Source organism: Cygnus olor, chromosome 5 (genome assembly GCF_009769625.2).
Source record: "Cygnus olor isolate bCygOlo1 chromosome 5, bCygOlo1.pri.v2, whole genome shotgun sequence".
In the NCBI taxonomy this organism is placed as follows: domain Eukaryota; kingdom Metazoa; phylum Chordata; class Aves; order Anseriformes; family Anatidae; genus Cygnus; species Cygnus olor.
This window is the reverse complement of record NC_049173.1, coordinates 58717480-58734725: the sequence shown is the minus strand read 5'-3', so window position 1 is coordinate 58734725 and position 17246 is coordinate 58717480. Positions and strand designations below refer to the sequence as shown.

General features: G+C 40.7%; 2 protein-coding genes across 9 annotated transcripts in view; one reads left to right on the top strand and one right to left on the bottom strand.

The window, feature by feature from the left end:
- ELP4 (elongator acetyltransferase complex subunit 4) overlaps positions 1 to 6878 on the bottom strand; it is a 235706-nt gene extending 228828 nt beyond the window's left edge. For 5 of the 7 annotated variants that reach the window (XM_040560488.1, XM_040560485.1, XM_040560483.1 and 2 more), the window contains exons 1-2: positions 6570 to 6878; positions 1130 to 1165 (exon numbers count right to left, since the gene is read on the bottom strand). In XM_040560488.1, coding sequence (XP_040416422.1) covers positions 1130 to 1165; positions 6570 to 6744 — 211 coding nt within the window. In that variant the 5' untranslated portion in view covers positions 6745 to 6878. The remainder of the gene's footprint in view (positions 1 to 1129; positions 1166 to 6569) is intronic. The other 2 variants (XM_040560487.1, XM_040560484.1) reach the window with 2 other exon arrangements.
- IMMP1L (inner mitochondrial membrane peptidase subunit 1) overlaps positions 6788 to 17246 on the top strand; it is a 37056-nt gene continuing 26597 nt past the window's right edge. The window contains exon 1 of one of the 2 annotated variants that reach the window (XM_040560494.1): positions 6788 to 6905. Coding sequence is in view for 1 of the 2 variants with exons in the window: in XM_040560495.1 (XP_040416429.1) it covers positions 6808 to 6905 (98 nt within the window). In the remaining variant the exon portion in view is untranslated. The remainder of the gene's footprint in view (positions 6906 to 17246) is intronic. The other variant, XM_040560495.1, reaches the window with a different exon arrangement.

Here is a 17246-nt window from a genome sequence, read left to right as displayed (position 1 = left end):
GGAGTAGGGAAAAGGATTTGGACAACTTCTTTCAGCAAAAGTGAACTGCTGTACCAATTCAGCGTTCTCAAAAAATTTGAACTTAAGTGGTTGCCATTAAACAGATGGTGACCTATATGAAATTAGGTAATGTCAGTGAATTTTTTCTGTCAGACAACTATTCAAATTACTTAGATCTGCATCACAACATACAGCAATTTATAGATTTTTATTTAAAAAATGAGATTTTCTAAGATTCACTAAAGACAGCAACACCTGTCTCTAAACAGCCTCTAATGATAGCTAAAATGTAGAAATAAGAACTAGCCTTACAGTAACAACAAGACATAATAAGAGCAATTACCCTGCTCACTGGGAAACTGAAAATGCTGTTCAATTTCTAGTACAGGTTCATATAAACCCTATAGTAGCCAAAGATAACATGATGTAACCCCAATATTGTCCAGAAGAGAACTCATAAGCCCTCTCCATATTTCACTGTTATATTCTTTAGTGTTAAAGCTATTTGAAATGTTGTAACAGTTCAAAATATTATAACTAAATCTACAAACGCAGATACAAATGCAGGTGAAGTTAAAGACCGGTCTCCTTAGTGATGGTTATCATTTGAAAGTGAAAGTAAAGATAGGTAAAATGTTAGGACCACATCATTTTACTCCTTCAGAAAATAACTGAAAATTACTGATTACATCTTACTTAAGGTTGAAAGACTGAACAACTGCCAGCCTACTGGTGTCTGTCGCTAGAGCCATGAAGACCTTGTTTTTGCATAAAAATTTCATACCAGCAAAATTTAAATTATCTCTAGTAATATTGTTTAAGAGATCAGCAGATTGAACTTCTTAGATGTAAAAAGCCTACTTCAGAACATCAAGAAGGTTACAATGGGAAGGATGAAATGACACTCTCTTAAATTGTGAAGCTAGCTTGCGTTATGTGCTACTTAGACCCTTGTTTTCTTTTGAGCTGTAGCTCAAGGCCTTTAATTCAGCAACTCCATAGCATTTAAAAACAGAAATGGGAAGTGTGTTTTTTATACACAATAAAAAGACAGGTCATTTAATAATGTATTAAAATTAGCAAAATATAGCAGAATATGGCTTGTTCTATCTGTATATTCTATACTAACCAATAAGGAGAAGGGTTCCAACAGCTAAGCCTCCACCTGGAAAGAAAACAAAATGAAGAAGAGAGTAAGACTACATTTTAATGCTACGTTAGAGAACAATTGAGTTTTCTTAGTTTATAAGTCAAAGAAAGGTGATAACAGGGAATTTAAAAATACAAAAGTGAACAACATTTTAATTACCTTTGCAATACTTCCTACAATTCTCTATTATGAAATAATTACACATTACATGTAATTATATATTACACATTACAATTACTTTCACAATATACTGTACTATCATCGTCATGGTAAAAAAGATCCTGCAGAGCTCTATGCAACTATACTCAAGTCCTACAATAACGATTTATGATCCCTGCCAGGGAATTTTTGCTTGGATGACTCAAGTGAGTAAACATTCTCCAAATTAAATCCATATCAATCACTACCAGGTGATATTGTTTTGTACCAAGAACCACATACATGAAGTGACCTGCTAAGATGCTCACAAATTCCCACTGAAATCAGTCAGGCAAAATCCTGGCTCCACTAGTTTTTATTATATTACTGAAAATAGACAAAACAATAAGGCAGGTATGATTTCACCCAATAAGAGCTGGACTAACACTTCATAAAATAAAATAAACCTGAAAAAAATACTATTAAAGTATTTTTGAGTACATCTTGGACACAGAAGCAGCTCTATCAATATAGCTGTGTAAAATATTTGTTTAAAAATAAAAATATATTTTGACCAATTGGACACAACTTTCTTCTTTTTGCTTAAACAATTGCAATCAATGCTTATGTTCCAATCACAGATGACCGAATGAATAAGAGACTGAAATGAATACAGCCCATATGTTTTGATACACAGGCTCTTATCCTATCAATCTCAACAGTGTAAAAAAATAGCAAAAAATCGATGAAGTCTTGTTCTGATTTATTTGTTCCTCAAAGAGAAAACAAGTATAATTATGTAACAGTGGTTTAAATGGTTGTCCCAAGAAGGAATTTAAACAGAGAAGGTAAAAGAAGAATTCATGTTTTACTTCATGTGAAGAGCAAACAATTGTATAATCTGAATTCCAAGACAGAAAATATTGGAATAACTTGAAGTTAGACTACAAATATTTTATTGAATATAAGACTGTGACAGGAAAGCTCCAAAAATTTTGGAAGCGTTTGGATGATCATATGAAACCAGTCTATTGCAGTGCTTTATATGAATGAAACTGCAGTATGTCTTCCACAATTAAATCCTGCTCTAAAAGCAAGCCGGGAGCAAACTGAATCACATCAGCGCAGCATCCAAAGCTTTTGATAAAAGAAGTCAATTCCGGACTCTACAGTCAGACTCTAGTGAAGAGTGTAACAGTCTATCAAATTAAGAGCTCATTAAACTTCACTGGAAATTGATTCCTACAGGAATTGGATCAATTTCTTCATCTTTACCTCTGCTGATGGGACTACAAATATCTGTAGCACCTATAAAGTTGATATATACCCAGGAGGAAGAGAAAAAGTAAATTTCTCTCCCATAGGCCAAACAGATGCCAAAGGACCATAGGCCAAAGGACTACGGTAGCCTTCGTTTTGATCAAGAGACAATGAATTCTGCATTCACCACTGATTTATGTGAACTCATCTTTAGCTCCTTAATGCTGCTAAGTGACTAAGTTTCTATGCACATTCTAGTACAAGTCACCAGATGACCTAGGATGTAATATAATTATACAGATTATAACATCAACAGGATTTCCAAACAATATACATGCTTTTCCATTTTCATATTATACATAATTACCTCCAAAATTAAGGATTTTAGCACCAGGACAGAATATCAATGGATTGGAGGAAAAATATTTCTTTGAATGTTTTTAAAGAAACGTTACTTGAAATATGACTGACAAGACACGAGGTATCAATTTTTGAGTATCAATAAATTGTATTAGAGCAATCTAGGTATTGTGCATTCGTAGCATAACATTACTTGCTGCCTACTGTAAAAAGTCAAGATACTGGACTTGGCGTAAGCAAGCCAGAACTAGAAGACATAAACCATCTCCAAATGTTGCTCTGTATAGGTAGAAAAAGGATGCTGCTTATAAATCATGCTGAGTAAGCAGCCAAAACAGAAAGTGCATTTACAAATTTGACAAACATCTGACATAAAACATTCTGGCTGCTGACCTTGTATTTTCTATTTAAAACAACAACAAAAATAAACAACATCAAACAAACAAAACCAAACAAATAAACACACCAAATCACAGGCCAAAGCCTGTGAAAGAAAAGACTAAAAATTGTGAAACACAAGACCATAAAAACAAAAGAGTAAAGAGATATTTTTTGCTTGCATGGGTGGGACAGGTGGGGTAACAGCATGTCTAGAGTGATCACAAAGCTTCTACAAAAGTTGTAAAAGTGCTAATATTGCTCCTTTGTAACGCCTGAACTCAACACAACAGAATCACTTCACTGCCATGTCATGAAGCTACCAGAGTTTTAGTGGCACATCACAGCGCAAACATCACTGAACAAATGTTCAGTCAGCTACTAATTTCATCGTTGTGTCTCAGTGCATGACAGATAGTTTAAGCTATGCTCCTGAACCAAGATGTACAAACTCCTCAATATTTATGGCGAACGTATCAAGGAATTAAATATTTCTTAGGTACTTTTAAAAAAGAACTGTAAGTACTAGTTACTAGAAAGGCAGAACAAAATCCCTGTGTTGTGGTTCACCAATTTTTGCTTCATTTTGTTTGTTCAGAAAAAAAAATATATATATACACGTGTGTATATATAAATATATATATACGTATATATATACATATACATACACACATATATATATATGTATATATATATATATACCCAAAAGCTCTACCACAAGGGGAAAGGAGAAAAAATACCAAAATCATGCTTGATACAAAGTATGCTTTAAATATTCAATGCATTCAATTCTCTGAGGAGACAGAAAGCAAGTGCTGCTAACAACAGTTGCTTAAAACTAGCACATTCTATACAGCACATGAAAAAAAATAACTCAAAATGATGAGATTTTACCAAAACACGACTTGACATAGGAAATATGGTCAAAAGAGCCATAAGTAATGGATTACCTCATGGCAATAATGACTGAAAATCTTGGTTATCTGAAGCTCCCTTGTAGCCACCACAGATGTAGTGTCTCTTGTTTTTAAATAGCTCGTACAAGAGAGAATATTTGTCAGCCAGTACCTCAACACAAAGTACTCACAAGCTTTGTTTTCAGGTCACCAGTTGTAGTGCCTCTTTCTACAAGCCAGAGCAGTAATATATGTCTATCCTGGATGCTAAAGGCAAACTTGGGTAGGAAGGTTGGTTGTATGTTATAAGATGTTGTGAAGAATTTAAGCAAGGATATTTTATTAGATGGAATGTAAAACTGTTGCAGTTACCATGGTAATGTGTTCGTATTTCAATGAGCAACAATAATAGTAAGTTACGCAAAAAGCAGGCCGCAGGAAAAAGTAGCAGAAACACTGATAAAATCAAAAGGAAGTTAAAATCTTTAAGTTCCCTAAGAAATCCAATGTGAACTTGTATTTCTTTCTTATTTTGCTATTTTTATTTTGTTTTGCCAGTATCTAAGGCAGTACTACATGCAAACAACCAGGCGAGTTTTCTAACTTTCTGCATTGCTACTTACAGCAATGAGATTTCAGATTGTAAGGACAGAAACACAAGAAATGTTGCAACTTGAGAAGTGTCAACGATTGTTTTCAATTAGTATCTGTGACCTTTTTTCAAGCAGCTTGAAACAGACCATTTAACACCAAACAAGCGTGTTTATATTATACAATAGTTACAACTCTCTACAGAGAACTGCTTTGAAATCAGACATACACGGTCTGTAATGCTTGAAGGTACACCTGAATATAAAGCCAGGGGATGTAAGGAGGGCCTTACTGCTAAGACAGCATTTGCAGTGCAGCACTGATCTACCTCTTCTTTTTGAAGGGAAATGCATTTATGAAGAAATAGCTAGCGATCAACAATGTGCAAATCAACAAGTAGCTGTAAGAAATTCCTCCATGTACCCTCTGCCTTTTCCTCTTTTCCGAAGTTCCTAATTAAACCTGTGTCTAATAATACCATGCCTGCTCATGTGTCCCTTACTCTCAGTTATTCCCAAGCTATCTCTTCCTGTCTGTCAAATAATACAGTATCTGGCTTGCAGCTTCTGGACAAAAACGTGTAAGAAAGAGGTGAGTCCCATGGAGGGCCACTGAGATGGTGCACAAGACCCAAGAGTCTTTGATGGCCTACCCACTCAGCTTCCAGGAATCTGTGATTGAAGGGCAAGGAGGTTAGTGAAGATTTGATGTAGGAATATAGAGTCTTCCAGTTTTTCAAAGATGCCACATCCTAAAAAAACACTGTAAAAGTATTTTCAAGAGTTTCTGTTTCTAGGGTCAAAGAACTTTTTTTAAAGTTTAAAGCCTGTTAGACCAGGAAATCACTGAGTATTTGTAAGGCAAGGAAAGGGCATTTTAGAAATAATCTTACATATACTGGAAAAAGTCTTCCCAATTTCCATAACAAACCCCTAATTATGTTAGCGAGTGCCTACAGATTTAGGGAACTGCTGGCACAAGGAGCTGTCCACATGTTCGGACCCACGCCATGCAAAAGCTGCTGTTTATAAACTGAAAAATGAACAAGAAACATTCACTGCAAATCTTTTGTTTATGTGATCAAAGCATTTCACAAACTACACACGCTTAATGAAATACATCTCTCTTAGGGGGGATGAGCTTATGCCACAAGGATACCAATCCTTGATGGAAATGCACGTTCTGTGCAAAATACACACATGCTCACAAACAGATACATAAAAACAAATAAAAGTGTGCTTCTTAAGATACTCAGGCTGCAAACACTTCTTTTATAGGACAGGTACAGCTTTTGTATTTATCATTACTCACACGGGCGGTCCTTAGGAAGGGGATATATTCTCATTTCCACGTGTTCCTTCAGAGACAAGGGAGCAAAGCTAATGCCAAACCTTCCTCACCTAAAACCGGTCTCACCTCCCTACCCTGAGGACGCCCTGCAACTGTATCAGGGATTACAAAAGCAGTTAAAAGGGCCACCCGACCCTAACGCAGACGAAACACGCTGTTAGTCCCAGGGAGACAGATCAGTTCCCACAGGAAACAGCGCTACTCCGTGCCGCAGACCGCACCGGAGCGGTGACCGCAGGGGACCGGTCCGAGGCACCGCCTCGCAGCCTGGCGCAGCCCCTCACCGCGCCGCCTCAGGGACCCGCGCTGAGGGGAACCGAGCCCCGGGCCCCGCTCTGCCCCCCCAGCCCCGAGCGGGCCCCGGCCGGCCGGGGGGGGGACGGGGGGCGGGGGTCCGGGGGTGCCGCCGGCCGGCTGCAGGCTCGCGGGTGCCGCTCTCCACCAACCTAGCACACCGTCCAGGGAGGGGAGCCCGCTGGAAAGCAGCAGCTGCCCGTGCCGAACGGAGGGGCGGGTGCCCGGCACGGCGGCCAGGCGGCTGCCGGCCGCGGCCTTGCGCTGGAAGCTGGTGGCGGGGCCGCCCGTGGCTGTGGTGCCGGCCCCGGCGCCCCGCGCCGCCATCTCGGCTTCGCCTGACAGGAGAGCGGCGCGGAGCTGCTGGGGGAAGCCCGCTCGTCGCCGCCAATGGCGGGGCGGCTCGGGAAGGCCGCTCTCCAATGGCAGCCCGCCTTGTTGGCACGTCGCGGGCTGGAGGGCCGGGCCGCCCGGTGGCGAGCGGGCAGGTGAGTGGGGACCGCGCTGAGGGGAGCGGGCCGGGCTGAGGGCACCCGGCTGGGGGGGCGGCCGCGGCCCGGCCCGGCCTGGCCCGGCCTGGCCTGGCCCGGCGGCTGATCGGGAGGAGGCAGGGGGTGGGAGCCGTCCCGTCCCGTCCCGTCCCGTCAAGCCCCCGGCCGCGCTCGGTCCCCTGGGACCCGGTGGGGCTGGGGGCAGGAGCCCGGCCGGGCCTCGGCAGCCTCCGAGCGCCCGCACCGCGCCTCAGCGCGCCCCTTAACGCCAGCGGCGACAGGAGGGCCCCGGGAAATCCCTTCCCGTCAGGTTTCCTCAGCGGTATCTACATAGCGGCATGGTGCAGCACAGTACATAAGCGTAGCGTGTGTGTGTGCCTGGGGACCCGCTCCTGTTTGTGAACAGCTGCGAAGCTTCATTAAAGGGGTGATTTAAAGACCTGCCGCAGGGAAGGAGGATCGTGCCGTAAGCCGAGAGCTCAAAGTTGCGTTATCAGGGAAATGTAGCTTCTGTGCTCCCTTGGCGTCTGTTGCTGAGCCAGGTGCTCGCACTCCATGCAGCTACTGTGTGTGTTCTGGGAGGTTCGTGTGGCCTTTATCTCATGTCAGCTGCCTGGGCCTGTGGCTTTGTACATGGTAGCCCATGGCCTCCCTAAAGTGAGTGCATGTAACTGGTGGAATATCCAAATTTCACACTTCCTTCTCTGTTCTTGTTATATACAAAGAAATTAAAACGTTTTTCTAATCTTTCTGGGAAAAAAGTAATGGTATGCTTATTTTGTGAATCAACAGGTAACGTTATAATACTGTGAATTTAAGAGAAAGCCCTGTGAGCGCGTGGAAGAGCCAACACAAGGTTATTTACATGTATTTGATTTAGATCTATTATTCACATGCATCGCAAGCTACTTGAAGACATTTGCACATAGAAGGGTGTACTAATGAGGCTCTAGTGTTACAATTCCCTACTCTAAATCTTTAATTTAATTTTGATGCATGAGTTCTTTGTTGTTGTTGTAAACCATGGTTTTCAGATACATGTGTTTGTTGAATGTTTTTTTTCTTTTACTTGAGGAAAAATAATGAATACTCATATTAAATATAAACAAGAAGAAAGAGCAACAATATGTTAACAATCCTGCAATACAACTTTTCCCCTGCATATTAGTTTCTTGCACAGGAACCTGAAGTTTCAGCAGTATGTTCTCCTAGCTGGTGGCAGTGCATTAATTTTGCTGCTGCCAAGCTTCTTTACATGTTAAAGAGTGGGCAGTTAAAGATCTTTGTCAAGAGTATCACAATAGTTGTCTTACTGTTTTGTATTTGCTGCCAAACTCTGAGATATTGAATAATAAACATTTAATTTCAAACTTAGATTATTGTCCAGCACAAGTGGTGGTGGTGGGGAGAATCAAAAGATGCATTTTAAAAAAATCACATGGCAAGAAATAAATATATCTATTAAATGTCATTTTCTATGATCTAACTAATGATTGGTGGAAATCTGGAACAGGATTCACAATTCTTTTGAAAGAGCTCAAGGATCAGGTACTTTTGGTGAGAACCTTCAGTGTAAATTCTGTGTGTCATTGAGTGAGGAGGCTGAAACTGGCAGAGTTCTCAACTTTTAAAGCCTCACATCGGCTCTTCCATTGCTTTCTGTACTATATAGTTCCAGAGTTCAATACCTAAATCGTTTCAGAAGTGAGTGCTTGCAGGTGTGTGTAACACTATTAAAAAGTGCAACCTATGTATTAGAGAACTTTTGTTTTAGAACACTTGTTCTAAAACAGAGACTTTACCTCTGTTAAGTCACCATGTACATATCAGAGACAGAATTGAATGATATACTTACTACCTGTACGTTGTCTCGGTGATTTATTTTTTTACCTTCACCCCCATGCAGAGCAGCACACTTACTTTTGCTCCTTCAGTGAGACAGTATTTCTTTGCTCCTTTTTAAATAAAGGATATTAAAACAGGTTGTATTAACTTCACAGAGTAGGTATAACTATACGTGCAGGGCTGAGCCTTCTCTTTCTGTTCTTCTCTTTCTTATTACTGTTTCTCTGACAAGTAGTTATTCTGTTCTTCCTTTTTATTTCATTTTCCCATTGAAATTAAAACTAGAGGCTAAATAATTGTCAGACTCAGAACCCAAATTCAGAAAGCATTTTGTAATCGGCAACACTTGTGCCGTGCTCCTACCATTTTTAGAATTTCTTGCATTAAACGTGTTTAACTTCAGTCAAAGATTCCTGGAAATCTCAGCCTTTCCTGAGTGGATATAATATGCCACTGACGCTACAAGAGGAAGTCTCGTTTCCTTTTCCTCCTCTGCTTCCACTGATTCAGTCCAGCAGAGCCTGGGGCTTGTCAGATCCTTTCTAGAGCTGATTCAGCTCACTGATCTGACTTGGAACTACCTATCCACTTTCTTGACGGGTTGATCTTGTGTTCTGTTGCTGAGTGGATGCAATAAGGAAAAGGGTATTTACACACAGTGGGGAGTGGGCAATGAAACCTTCCAGCTTTTGCTGTGAGCTGTTGATTCACCTCACACTGTGAATGAACCTCACAGCTACTTCAGAATTTTGTATGTTTTAACGTAAAGTGAGACTTTTGTAATGATTTCTGTGAGCCGATATCTTCTGAAATATAGAAAAAATGTCTCTAACATTGTAACTTACACCAGGAGAGACTGTATTACCACAAAATTGTGGAGAATTATAAATAGTCTTTCAGTATAAGAACCGAATTTCAGAAATTACTGCAATAATTCCGCTTGTGATGTTTGCTTCTCCTCTGTTCCATTTTATGATGAGGAGTAGGATTAACACCCTACTGATTTAGAAAGCAGGTGGAAATAAGCTATTTTTCAAGGATTTAAGCTTTTTAAAAAAGTTAACTATTTAATACAATAAAGCTTTACAAATGAATATGTGCTTGTAAAAACGTCACTTATAGCACCTGACCTTGTTTGCTTGTAAATTTCAGAAAAGTAGAGAAGAAAGTGAGTGTATGGAGTTTTCTTAATTTTTAAGTCAATGGCGTTTCATTTTCAGGAATGATATTAGCTTTTTCACTCTCTTGAATTATACTAAAAGTTTGCCAGGGGTCACGTGTCCACGGTTCAAAATTTCCAGCCCTTGGGAAGGATCCCACTAGGAGCTGTCTTGACAGATCACAAAGCAAGACTACAGAAACTGTAATTCCAGATACTACGATATATAAAAGCCTCATCTTCAACTATACATTAGTAGGTAGCTAACTCCTATTATTCCTGCTCTATGAATGGAATTGAGATGCAGAGAAACTACAGAGCATGGAGATGATTGCAAACTATGAGGAAATATCTTAGTAATTACTTTTTGTCAACTGAGCTATGGCGACGGGCTGCATTCATACTCAGCTCTTCGTAAAATATAGACCTTTAAACCTGCGTCTAGGTCTTAATGTCTAACCTGTAGAATAAAAAAACAACTTTTCTTTCTTGGTGCATGTGTATTACTCTAGGCCTGATAAAATATTTATGACAATTTAAACTGCAACTCTTAGCTCTAGTACGAAGAAATCACTCAGTTTTCTGTCTCTTGTGATCCAATTGAACTGCTTGCCTATGCCAAATGCAGATTCTAGGATGGATTACAAGGATCTCGGGTGAGAATTACCGAAGGAAAAAATGGAGGGAATACAATGGGTGAGTGAGAGAATCAAAACATTTGGGAAAAGGTATGCTTGGAATTTGGTCTGTAAGTATGTTTGTCATTTCTCTCTAAAGCTGTAGTCTGTGGATTTGGGGGAAGCCACAGTGTCCTCCAAACAGCAGCACTTCTTAAAGGGAGTTTTAGGTGGTTTGTACTTGATACGAGGAAACACATCTGTCGTGGTTGTCATTGCTTCTTTTGCTTTGTTTACTGGAATGCAGCCTATGTTGGTTACAGGTTTAAACTCTTAGGTCCTTCAGCTACGGCAAGCTGTGTTGTTAAAGTAGTGTTTCTTGATAAGACTGTCATGTCCACATGTTGATGCACGTTTCTTACTTACCTTGATTTCAAATTAATGGGTTTTGCTGCATTTTACTTGTGCCTCATAAGATTCAGCGTATTCTCTTGTCCTTCCCTGGCAATGAGCGAAATGCTCTCTGTTTTGGAATAAAATGCATTGGTTAATTTTGTTTCAAAACCGTAAGTCTGCCTGATCAGTTTGTAGTAATATTTTTGTTTGATTTACATATGGGATAGAAAACTAGAAAGCTGCAATCTAATAGCAGTCCCGATTCATAATCTTATTAGTGTTTGGTGTTGAATCGCAAAGCAGCTCCCCTCATCAGTCCTGGAATGTGATGGCATTAGGCTTGATTAAAGTTTTATAGTCACCAAATCAGATTAGTGCCCACATCACCTGACGAGGTAGGGCTGGCAGTCATGTGGTCCTGCACCCTGCCGAGCTCACGCTGGGAGCTGAAACAAGGTAGTTTGCTTTTAAGATGTTCTTAAGTATCTAACAGCATGGGTCATGGATTATGACTGCAAAGAAGATGGCTTCATTTTCCTGATCTTTGAACTGGCTAGAATGGGATGTTTGAAAGTGCAGGATCTTCAGGGCATGAGCCAACAACTGGAAAGAATGTTTAATCCTGGAAGTTCTGGCGCTGAAAGACCTGGGTTTTTTCAGTGTGAAAAAAGCTTAAAAACTACTTATCCAATCATTCCCTGGAAAACGCGAGGATTAGCGGGAGAGTTTAAGACATACCAATTGTATGATATTATATAAAACATGATACGATTTTCTTCGGAAAGCCTCTAGATGTTGCCTCAATGCCTCTGTGGGTTTTATTTACTGAACAACTGTGATAAAAATGTGAACCTGTGTCAAATGTAAGCAGTTCTTTTAAACTGGGAGTACATAAATTAGGTGACGTGAATCCAAGTGGTATGGTTGACTCTATGCTATGTGCTGAGGACAATGGTTTAATAAATGTAGATCATAAAAAGTTATTACTGAAATGACCATTGTAATTTCTATGCAGATATTAAATATGTTCCCATAATTCCAGAAGATAAAAGTGTACAGTATAGAATTACTGAAGATTGCAGAACAGTAGTAGTGAAGATGAGCTTTAAGTTCAATGTGCTGTCTTAATAAGCATTGTACAAATTAGTCATGTATTTCATAGAGATTATGAATCCTGCCTAACAAATTTGATTTCTTTTTATGATAAGATCACCCATCTAGTCAATCAAGGGAAACCAGCTGATGTGATCTTTTTGGACTTCAGCAAAGCTTTTGACACGGTTTCCCATAGGATCCTACTGGACAAAATGTCCAGCATACAGCTAAACAAAAACATCATGCGACGGGTGAGCAATTGGCTGATGGGCAGGGCTCAAAGGGTCGTGGTAAATGGGGCCACATGTGGCTGGCGGATGGTCGCTAGTGGGGTCCCTCAAGGCTCCATTTTAGGGCCAGTCCTCTTCAATGTTTTTATAAATGATTTGGATGTAGGACTAGAAGGTGTTTTGGGCAAATTTGCCGACGACACCAAACTTGGAGGAGTTGTGGACTCGGATGAGGGTGGGAAGGCCTTGCAGAGAGATCTGGACAGACTGGAGAGCTGGGCGATCACCAACCACGTGAAGTTTAACAAAAGCAAGTGCCGGGTCCTGCACCTGGGACGGGGCAACCCTGGCTATACGTACAGACTGGGCGACGAGACGCTGGAGAGCAGCCCCGCAGAGAGGGATCTGGGGGTTGTGGTTGACAGCAAGTTGAATGTGAGCCAGCAGTGTGCCCTGGCAGCCAGGAGGGCCAACCGTATCCTGGGGTGCATCAAGCACGGCATCGCTAGTCGGTCGAGGGAAGTGATTGTCCCTCTCTACTCTGCGCTGGTGAGGCCTCACCTCGAGTACTGTGTGCAGTGCTGGGCACCACAGTACAAAAAGGACATTGAACTGTTGGAGAGTGTCCAGAGGAGGGCGACGAAGATGGTGAAGGGCCTAGAGGGTAAGACGTATGAGGAGCGGCTGAGGTCACTGGGCCTGTTCAGCCTGGAGAAGAGGAGGCTGAGGGGGGACCTCATCGCAGTCTACAACTTCTTCGCAAGAGGGAGTGGAGAGGCAGGTGACCTATTCTCCATTATCACCAGTGACAGGACCCGCGGGAACGTTGTTAGGCTGAGGCAGGGGAAGTTTAGGCTGGACATCAGGAAAAGGTTCTTCACCGAGAGGGTGGTTGCAGACTGGAACAGGCTCTCCAGTGAAGTAGTCACTGCACCAAGCCTGTCTGAATTTAAGAAGTGTTTGGACTGTGCACTTAGTCACATGGTCTGAACTTTTGGGCAGACCTGTGCGGTGCCAGGAGTTGGACTTGAGGACTCGATGATGCTTATGGGTCCCTTCCAACTCGGGATATTCTATGCTTCTATGATTAGTTTACTACTGTTTATTTTAAAAAGATGAAATCACATTTATTTAAAACAATCATAATTTAAAAATAGTTCTAAAGTAGGACTAAAAGCAATGGAAAAAATAGCTAGAGGAGGAGTATTATTTGTATTATGGTTTCTGATATTCTGTAGTGTTTTTCACACTGGGTTCCACGTCCATTTAAAGCTTACTTCAGGATTAAAATCTAGAATTTGAGAGAGTGATTCTAAGACTTTTCCAAAGCTTAACATCCATAGCTATTTCATAGAGAATACAAATGACTGCCCTCGAAGAGTAAAACATTTTGTTGCTTCAGCGTATCAGTGGATAAGGTGAACTTTGTGTTTCAACTGGAAAAATGTAATTTAAATTCTTTGATGTTTTGAAGTCTTTGTTTTTGATTTCCAGCTGTATCTAGCTGTGCATATTTGATTAAGTAGGCATTTCTAAAGCCAGGGAAATAATGTAGGCCATGATGATTTATGGGAAGGAAAAGTTAAATAGCTGTGATTTTAAAATATATAATATTTATTAATGCAGTTTATGCAAAAATACAAAACGTATAGTATGTTTTTAGATTCCAAGATTGACTGAATGTCTAAAAAAAATACGTATTGCTGACATTATAGTTTCTATTAGCATCTTTTCCTAAAGCTGGTATTAAAAGGTTAAAAATTGTCCCATTTTGAAAAAGCATGACATTTTCTGCCAAGGCTTTTAGTCTTCAAATGCACTATTCCAAATAATTGTGCAATTTCTCTTAAAATTCTCCAGTACCGGCAGCTGCTTGAATGCAGGCAGTGTTTGCTCCTCACCTACGTGGTGGGACTTTATAGAAGGTGCTCTTTTTTGGTTTAGCCTTCCCCCCCTCTGTCCCCATCATCATTGTGAAACCCGAATCCCATGAATGTTGTGGCAAAGCACTGGAGGCTTGTCCATGCTGAGGAAAGATTTACCCAATCCCCTTCAGAAGGCTGAAATTGTTGCTCGTCTCTGCTTGCTGAGATATTCTTTAAGGTGGTTTTGTAACGGAGGATTTTCCCTCCTTTCTGCCATTACCCCAAACCAAACAGTAATGTTTCAACAAGTACTTCTGTAGTATTTTCTGGATATAAAAGTTAACAAAATCTGTGTCGTGAGTCTTGTAATTGCACTGCCCCACCTGCCCGACCTCCCTTCTTGTGTAAAGGAAATGTAGTTGAGGAGTGTTCGTATGCTTAGAGGTAACTTCTGACTGCTCTGCTGCAGGGCAGAGTCTGTATTGCAGACTTCTTTTCAGATTAGCTTCAGCAGCAGGCTCCGACTTCCACTGAAGCAGTGCCAGGCATGCTAGCAGAGACTCAGGAGGTTTCTACATTGGAGTAGGAACTGACAGTCGATTGAAAAGGAATTTCAAAAACTTGATCGCAAAGACAAGAATCTTTGCCAATGTACTTACATGAAAGGATGTAACTTCTTGGCAGGCCAGACAAAGTTGCAGCCTAAGCTTTCCAGTGTACTGGCCAGCGATGTGTTCTGGGCACTGAGGGTTCAGTAGCTACTCTGGACAGGTAGGTTAATGCTAGCTGGGGTATTCAGCCACTGCTGGTCTGGAAGTAACCTGAGGTGGTGTAGTGTCCCCTAACACGCAGTTTTACTGCCCTTATTGCTCATTCTGTCTTAAATTTATGAACTACTCCATCCTTAGCCTGGTAATGACATGCAGAAGAGCAGTGGTTGAACTGAAATGCCTATTGGCGTGTTACAAGGAGCTAGATAAAGCAATTTATTTGGTGCTATGAACAGCGATAGAGTCACTGACCCAGTGCAGGATTATGCTAGTTCTGGCTTTCCCACCCAGTGACGCTGGCCAACTACATCAGGAAGGAATCAGGCAGGAACACAACCGGCAGGCTTCACTGAGGACAAGATGAGTAAGAATTTGATGGACTTCCATCTAGTTTCACAGCACTGTGGCCGTCCACAGAGTGGGTGCAGAACCAAGACGTGTTACTGTAAAATAATTCTGTAAGGCTGAGTAACTACCTTCTGTGAGTGCGGGGACAGAAGCCTTTTAGTAAAATTTTCAAGAGAGAGAGATGACTACTGCAAGAACTTGTTTAGAATGGTAAACTAATTAGGTCATTAAGAAGTAGATGTAGAAAATAGGCATTTTGGACTTCAGTAGACAAGAATTAAAATTTAGATTTTTCAGCGTGAGTTACAAAGTTAGGTAAAGCATAAGCAAGCAGTCCTGTTAAATTCACTTCAAATATAACAAGCCATTTCCACTACTGGCAATATTGGGCCAAATCTTGAATAATATTGTGGTAAAGAAACTGGAAAACATTGGACATCTGACTTTTATTGTAGCCAAGCCTTATTTTAGCAAATTTTCCTTATTCATTATCTTAATGTATTCCGCTTCTTCAGTCTCTTGTTTTGAGGCCGCCAATTCCATGCCAAAGCTGCTGTATGTGCCAAAATCCTGATTCAGAAGCATGTCCCAAGGAGCAGAGGTAGCTACACGGGTTAGTCCTGTTCAGTATTTGCGAACCACAGAGGCGATCTGTGGGTATCTGCTCAGTAATGTGCTGAAGCTTGGGCTGACCAGAGTCAGCTTTTGTTAGCTTAGGTGCTAGTGCTGGGCTAATGTCTGGAGAAGTACCAGTTCTGTGACTGCTACAACACCGCTGGAACTAGGACTGTACGATAGTACAAAATGGTGTATTTTAAATGGGAAGGGTTAAAGGCTGTGGTTGCTGGTGTGAAAGTATGCTTCTCTGATTGTTTCAAGGTCTTCTCTGGTTTCGTATTAGAAATATGTGTAATTTCGTTGCCTTGGGGGACTCTATTCCAGAGGAAGCACTTTACCTGAGTCTTAAAACATACAAGCACTTGATTCCAGGACCTCTCAGTTCCCATGTTTTCAGTCTGTCTGTGACTTAGAGCTGTCTCAGTGTCCCACGTTGAAGGAAGAAAGGTAATTGACCTTCCTTTAAGTACACTTTTATGTTTCTGGGAAAGCGGTTATACACTTTTTGAGCAGCATGTTTCCATTATTTCTTTGTATCAGCTGTGCTTTCATTGGTCCCAGAAGTGTGAAGCAGCCCCTTGTTCTTGATGTTTTTATGCTATTGCCAAGTTACAGTGCCTTTTTTTTTCTTTTTGTACAGAATGTTTAACATTTCTGGTATAAAAGACGTAAAATTCAAAAACATTGAAGTCCGGGAAGATTATTGGTTATTTTAGCATGCACACAGTAATTGTGAAAGGAGCTATATGACCAGTCCCTGGTTTTCCTTTTAGAAATGCAGTGTATTATGAAGAAAAGGGTAAGCTGAACTGTGTGCTTATTGTGTGGCCACTTCTTAAAAACTTAGAAATTGTGTTTGAGAAGGCATTTTGGACAAGGAGGTGTGAGATTAGTGAGGTTATTCAATGATTATTTCTGTTTTTCCATTCTGTTTATTTTCCATTTTACAAATATCCACCTATTCACTTGAAATTTGGATTTCTGGTAGTTATCTGTGATAAAATAAGGCACGCGGGCCTTTTTTGGTAATCTTTTTGCTCTCTGTGATAGTGCAGTTTGGGGGCCTGAAGCGTGCTCAGCGTCTTGCAGGTACTCAGTACCTTAGCATATGATCATTTGCTAAATGTGAGAAAGGTGCCTCCACGTATTTGATTCACTTATTGTGTCAGCTCTACCTTTTACTTTAAACCTTCAAATTAAATAATAGTTTATGCTGGCTTTTTATTTTAGTTCATGCGTTTTAAACCCGGAACTCAGATAAAAAGATAGTTTCGAAATAAATTCAGTGTATTATTTATGAGTGGAGCAACACATTAGCATTGAGTTCACAATAGATCATATCGCTTTTATTCCGTCTTACAAGCTTAGCAGCACAAACAGAATAATCAACATATT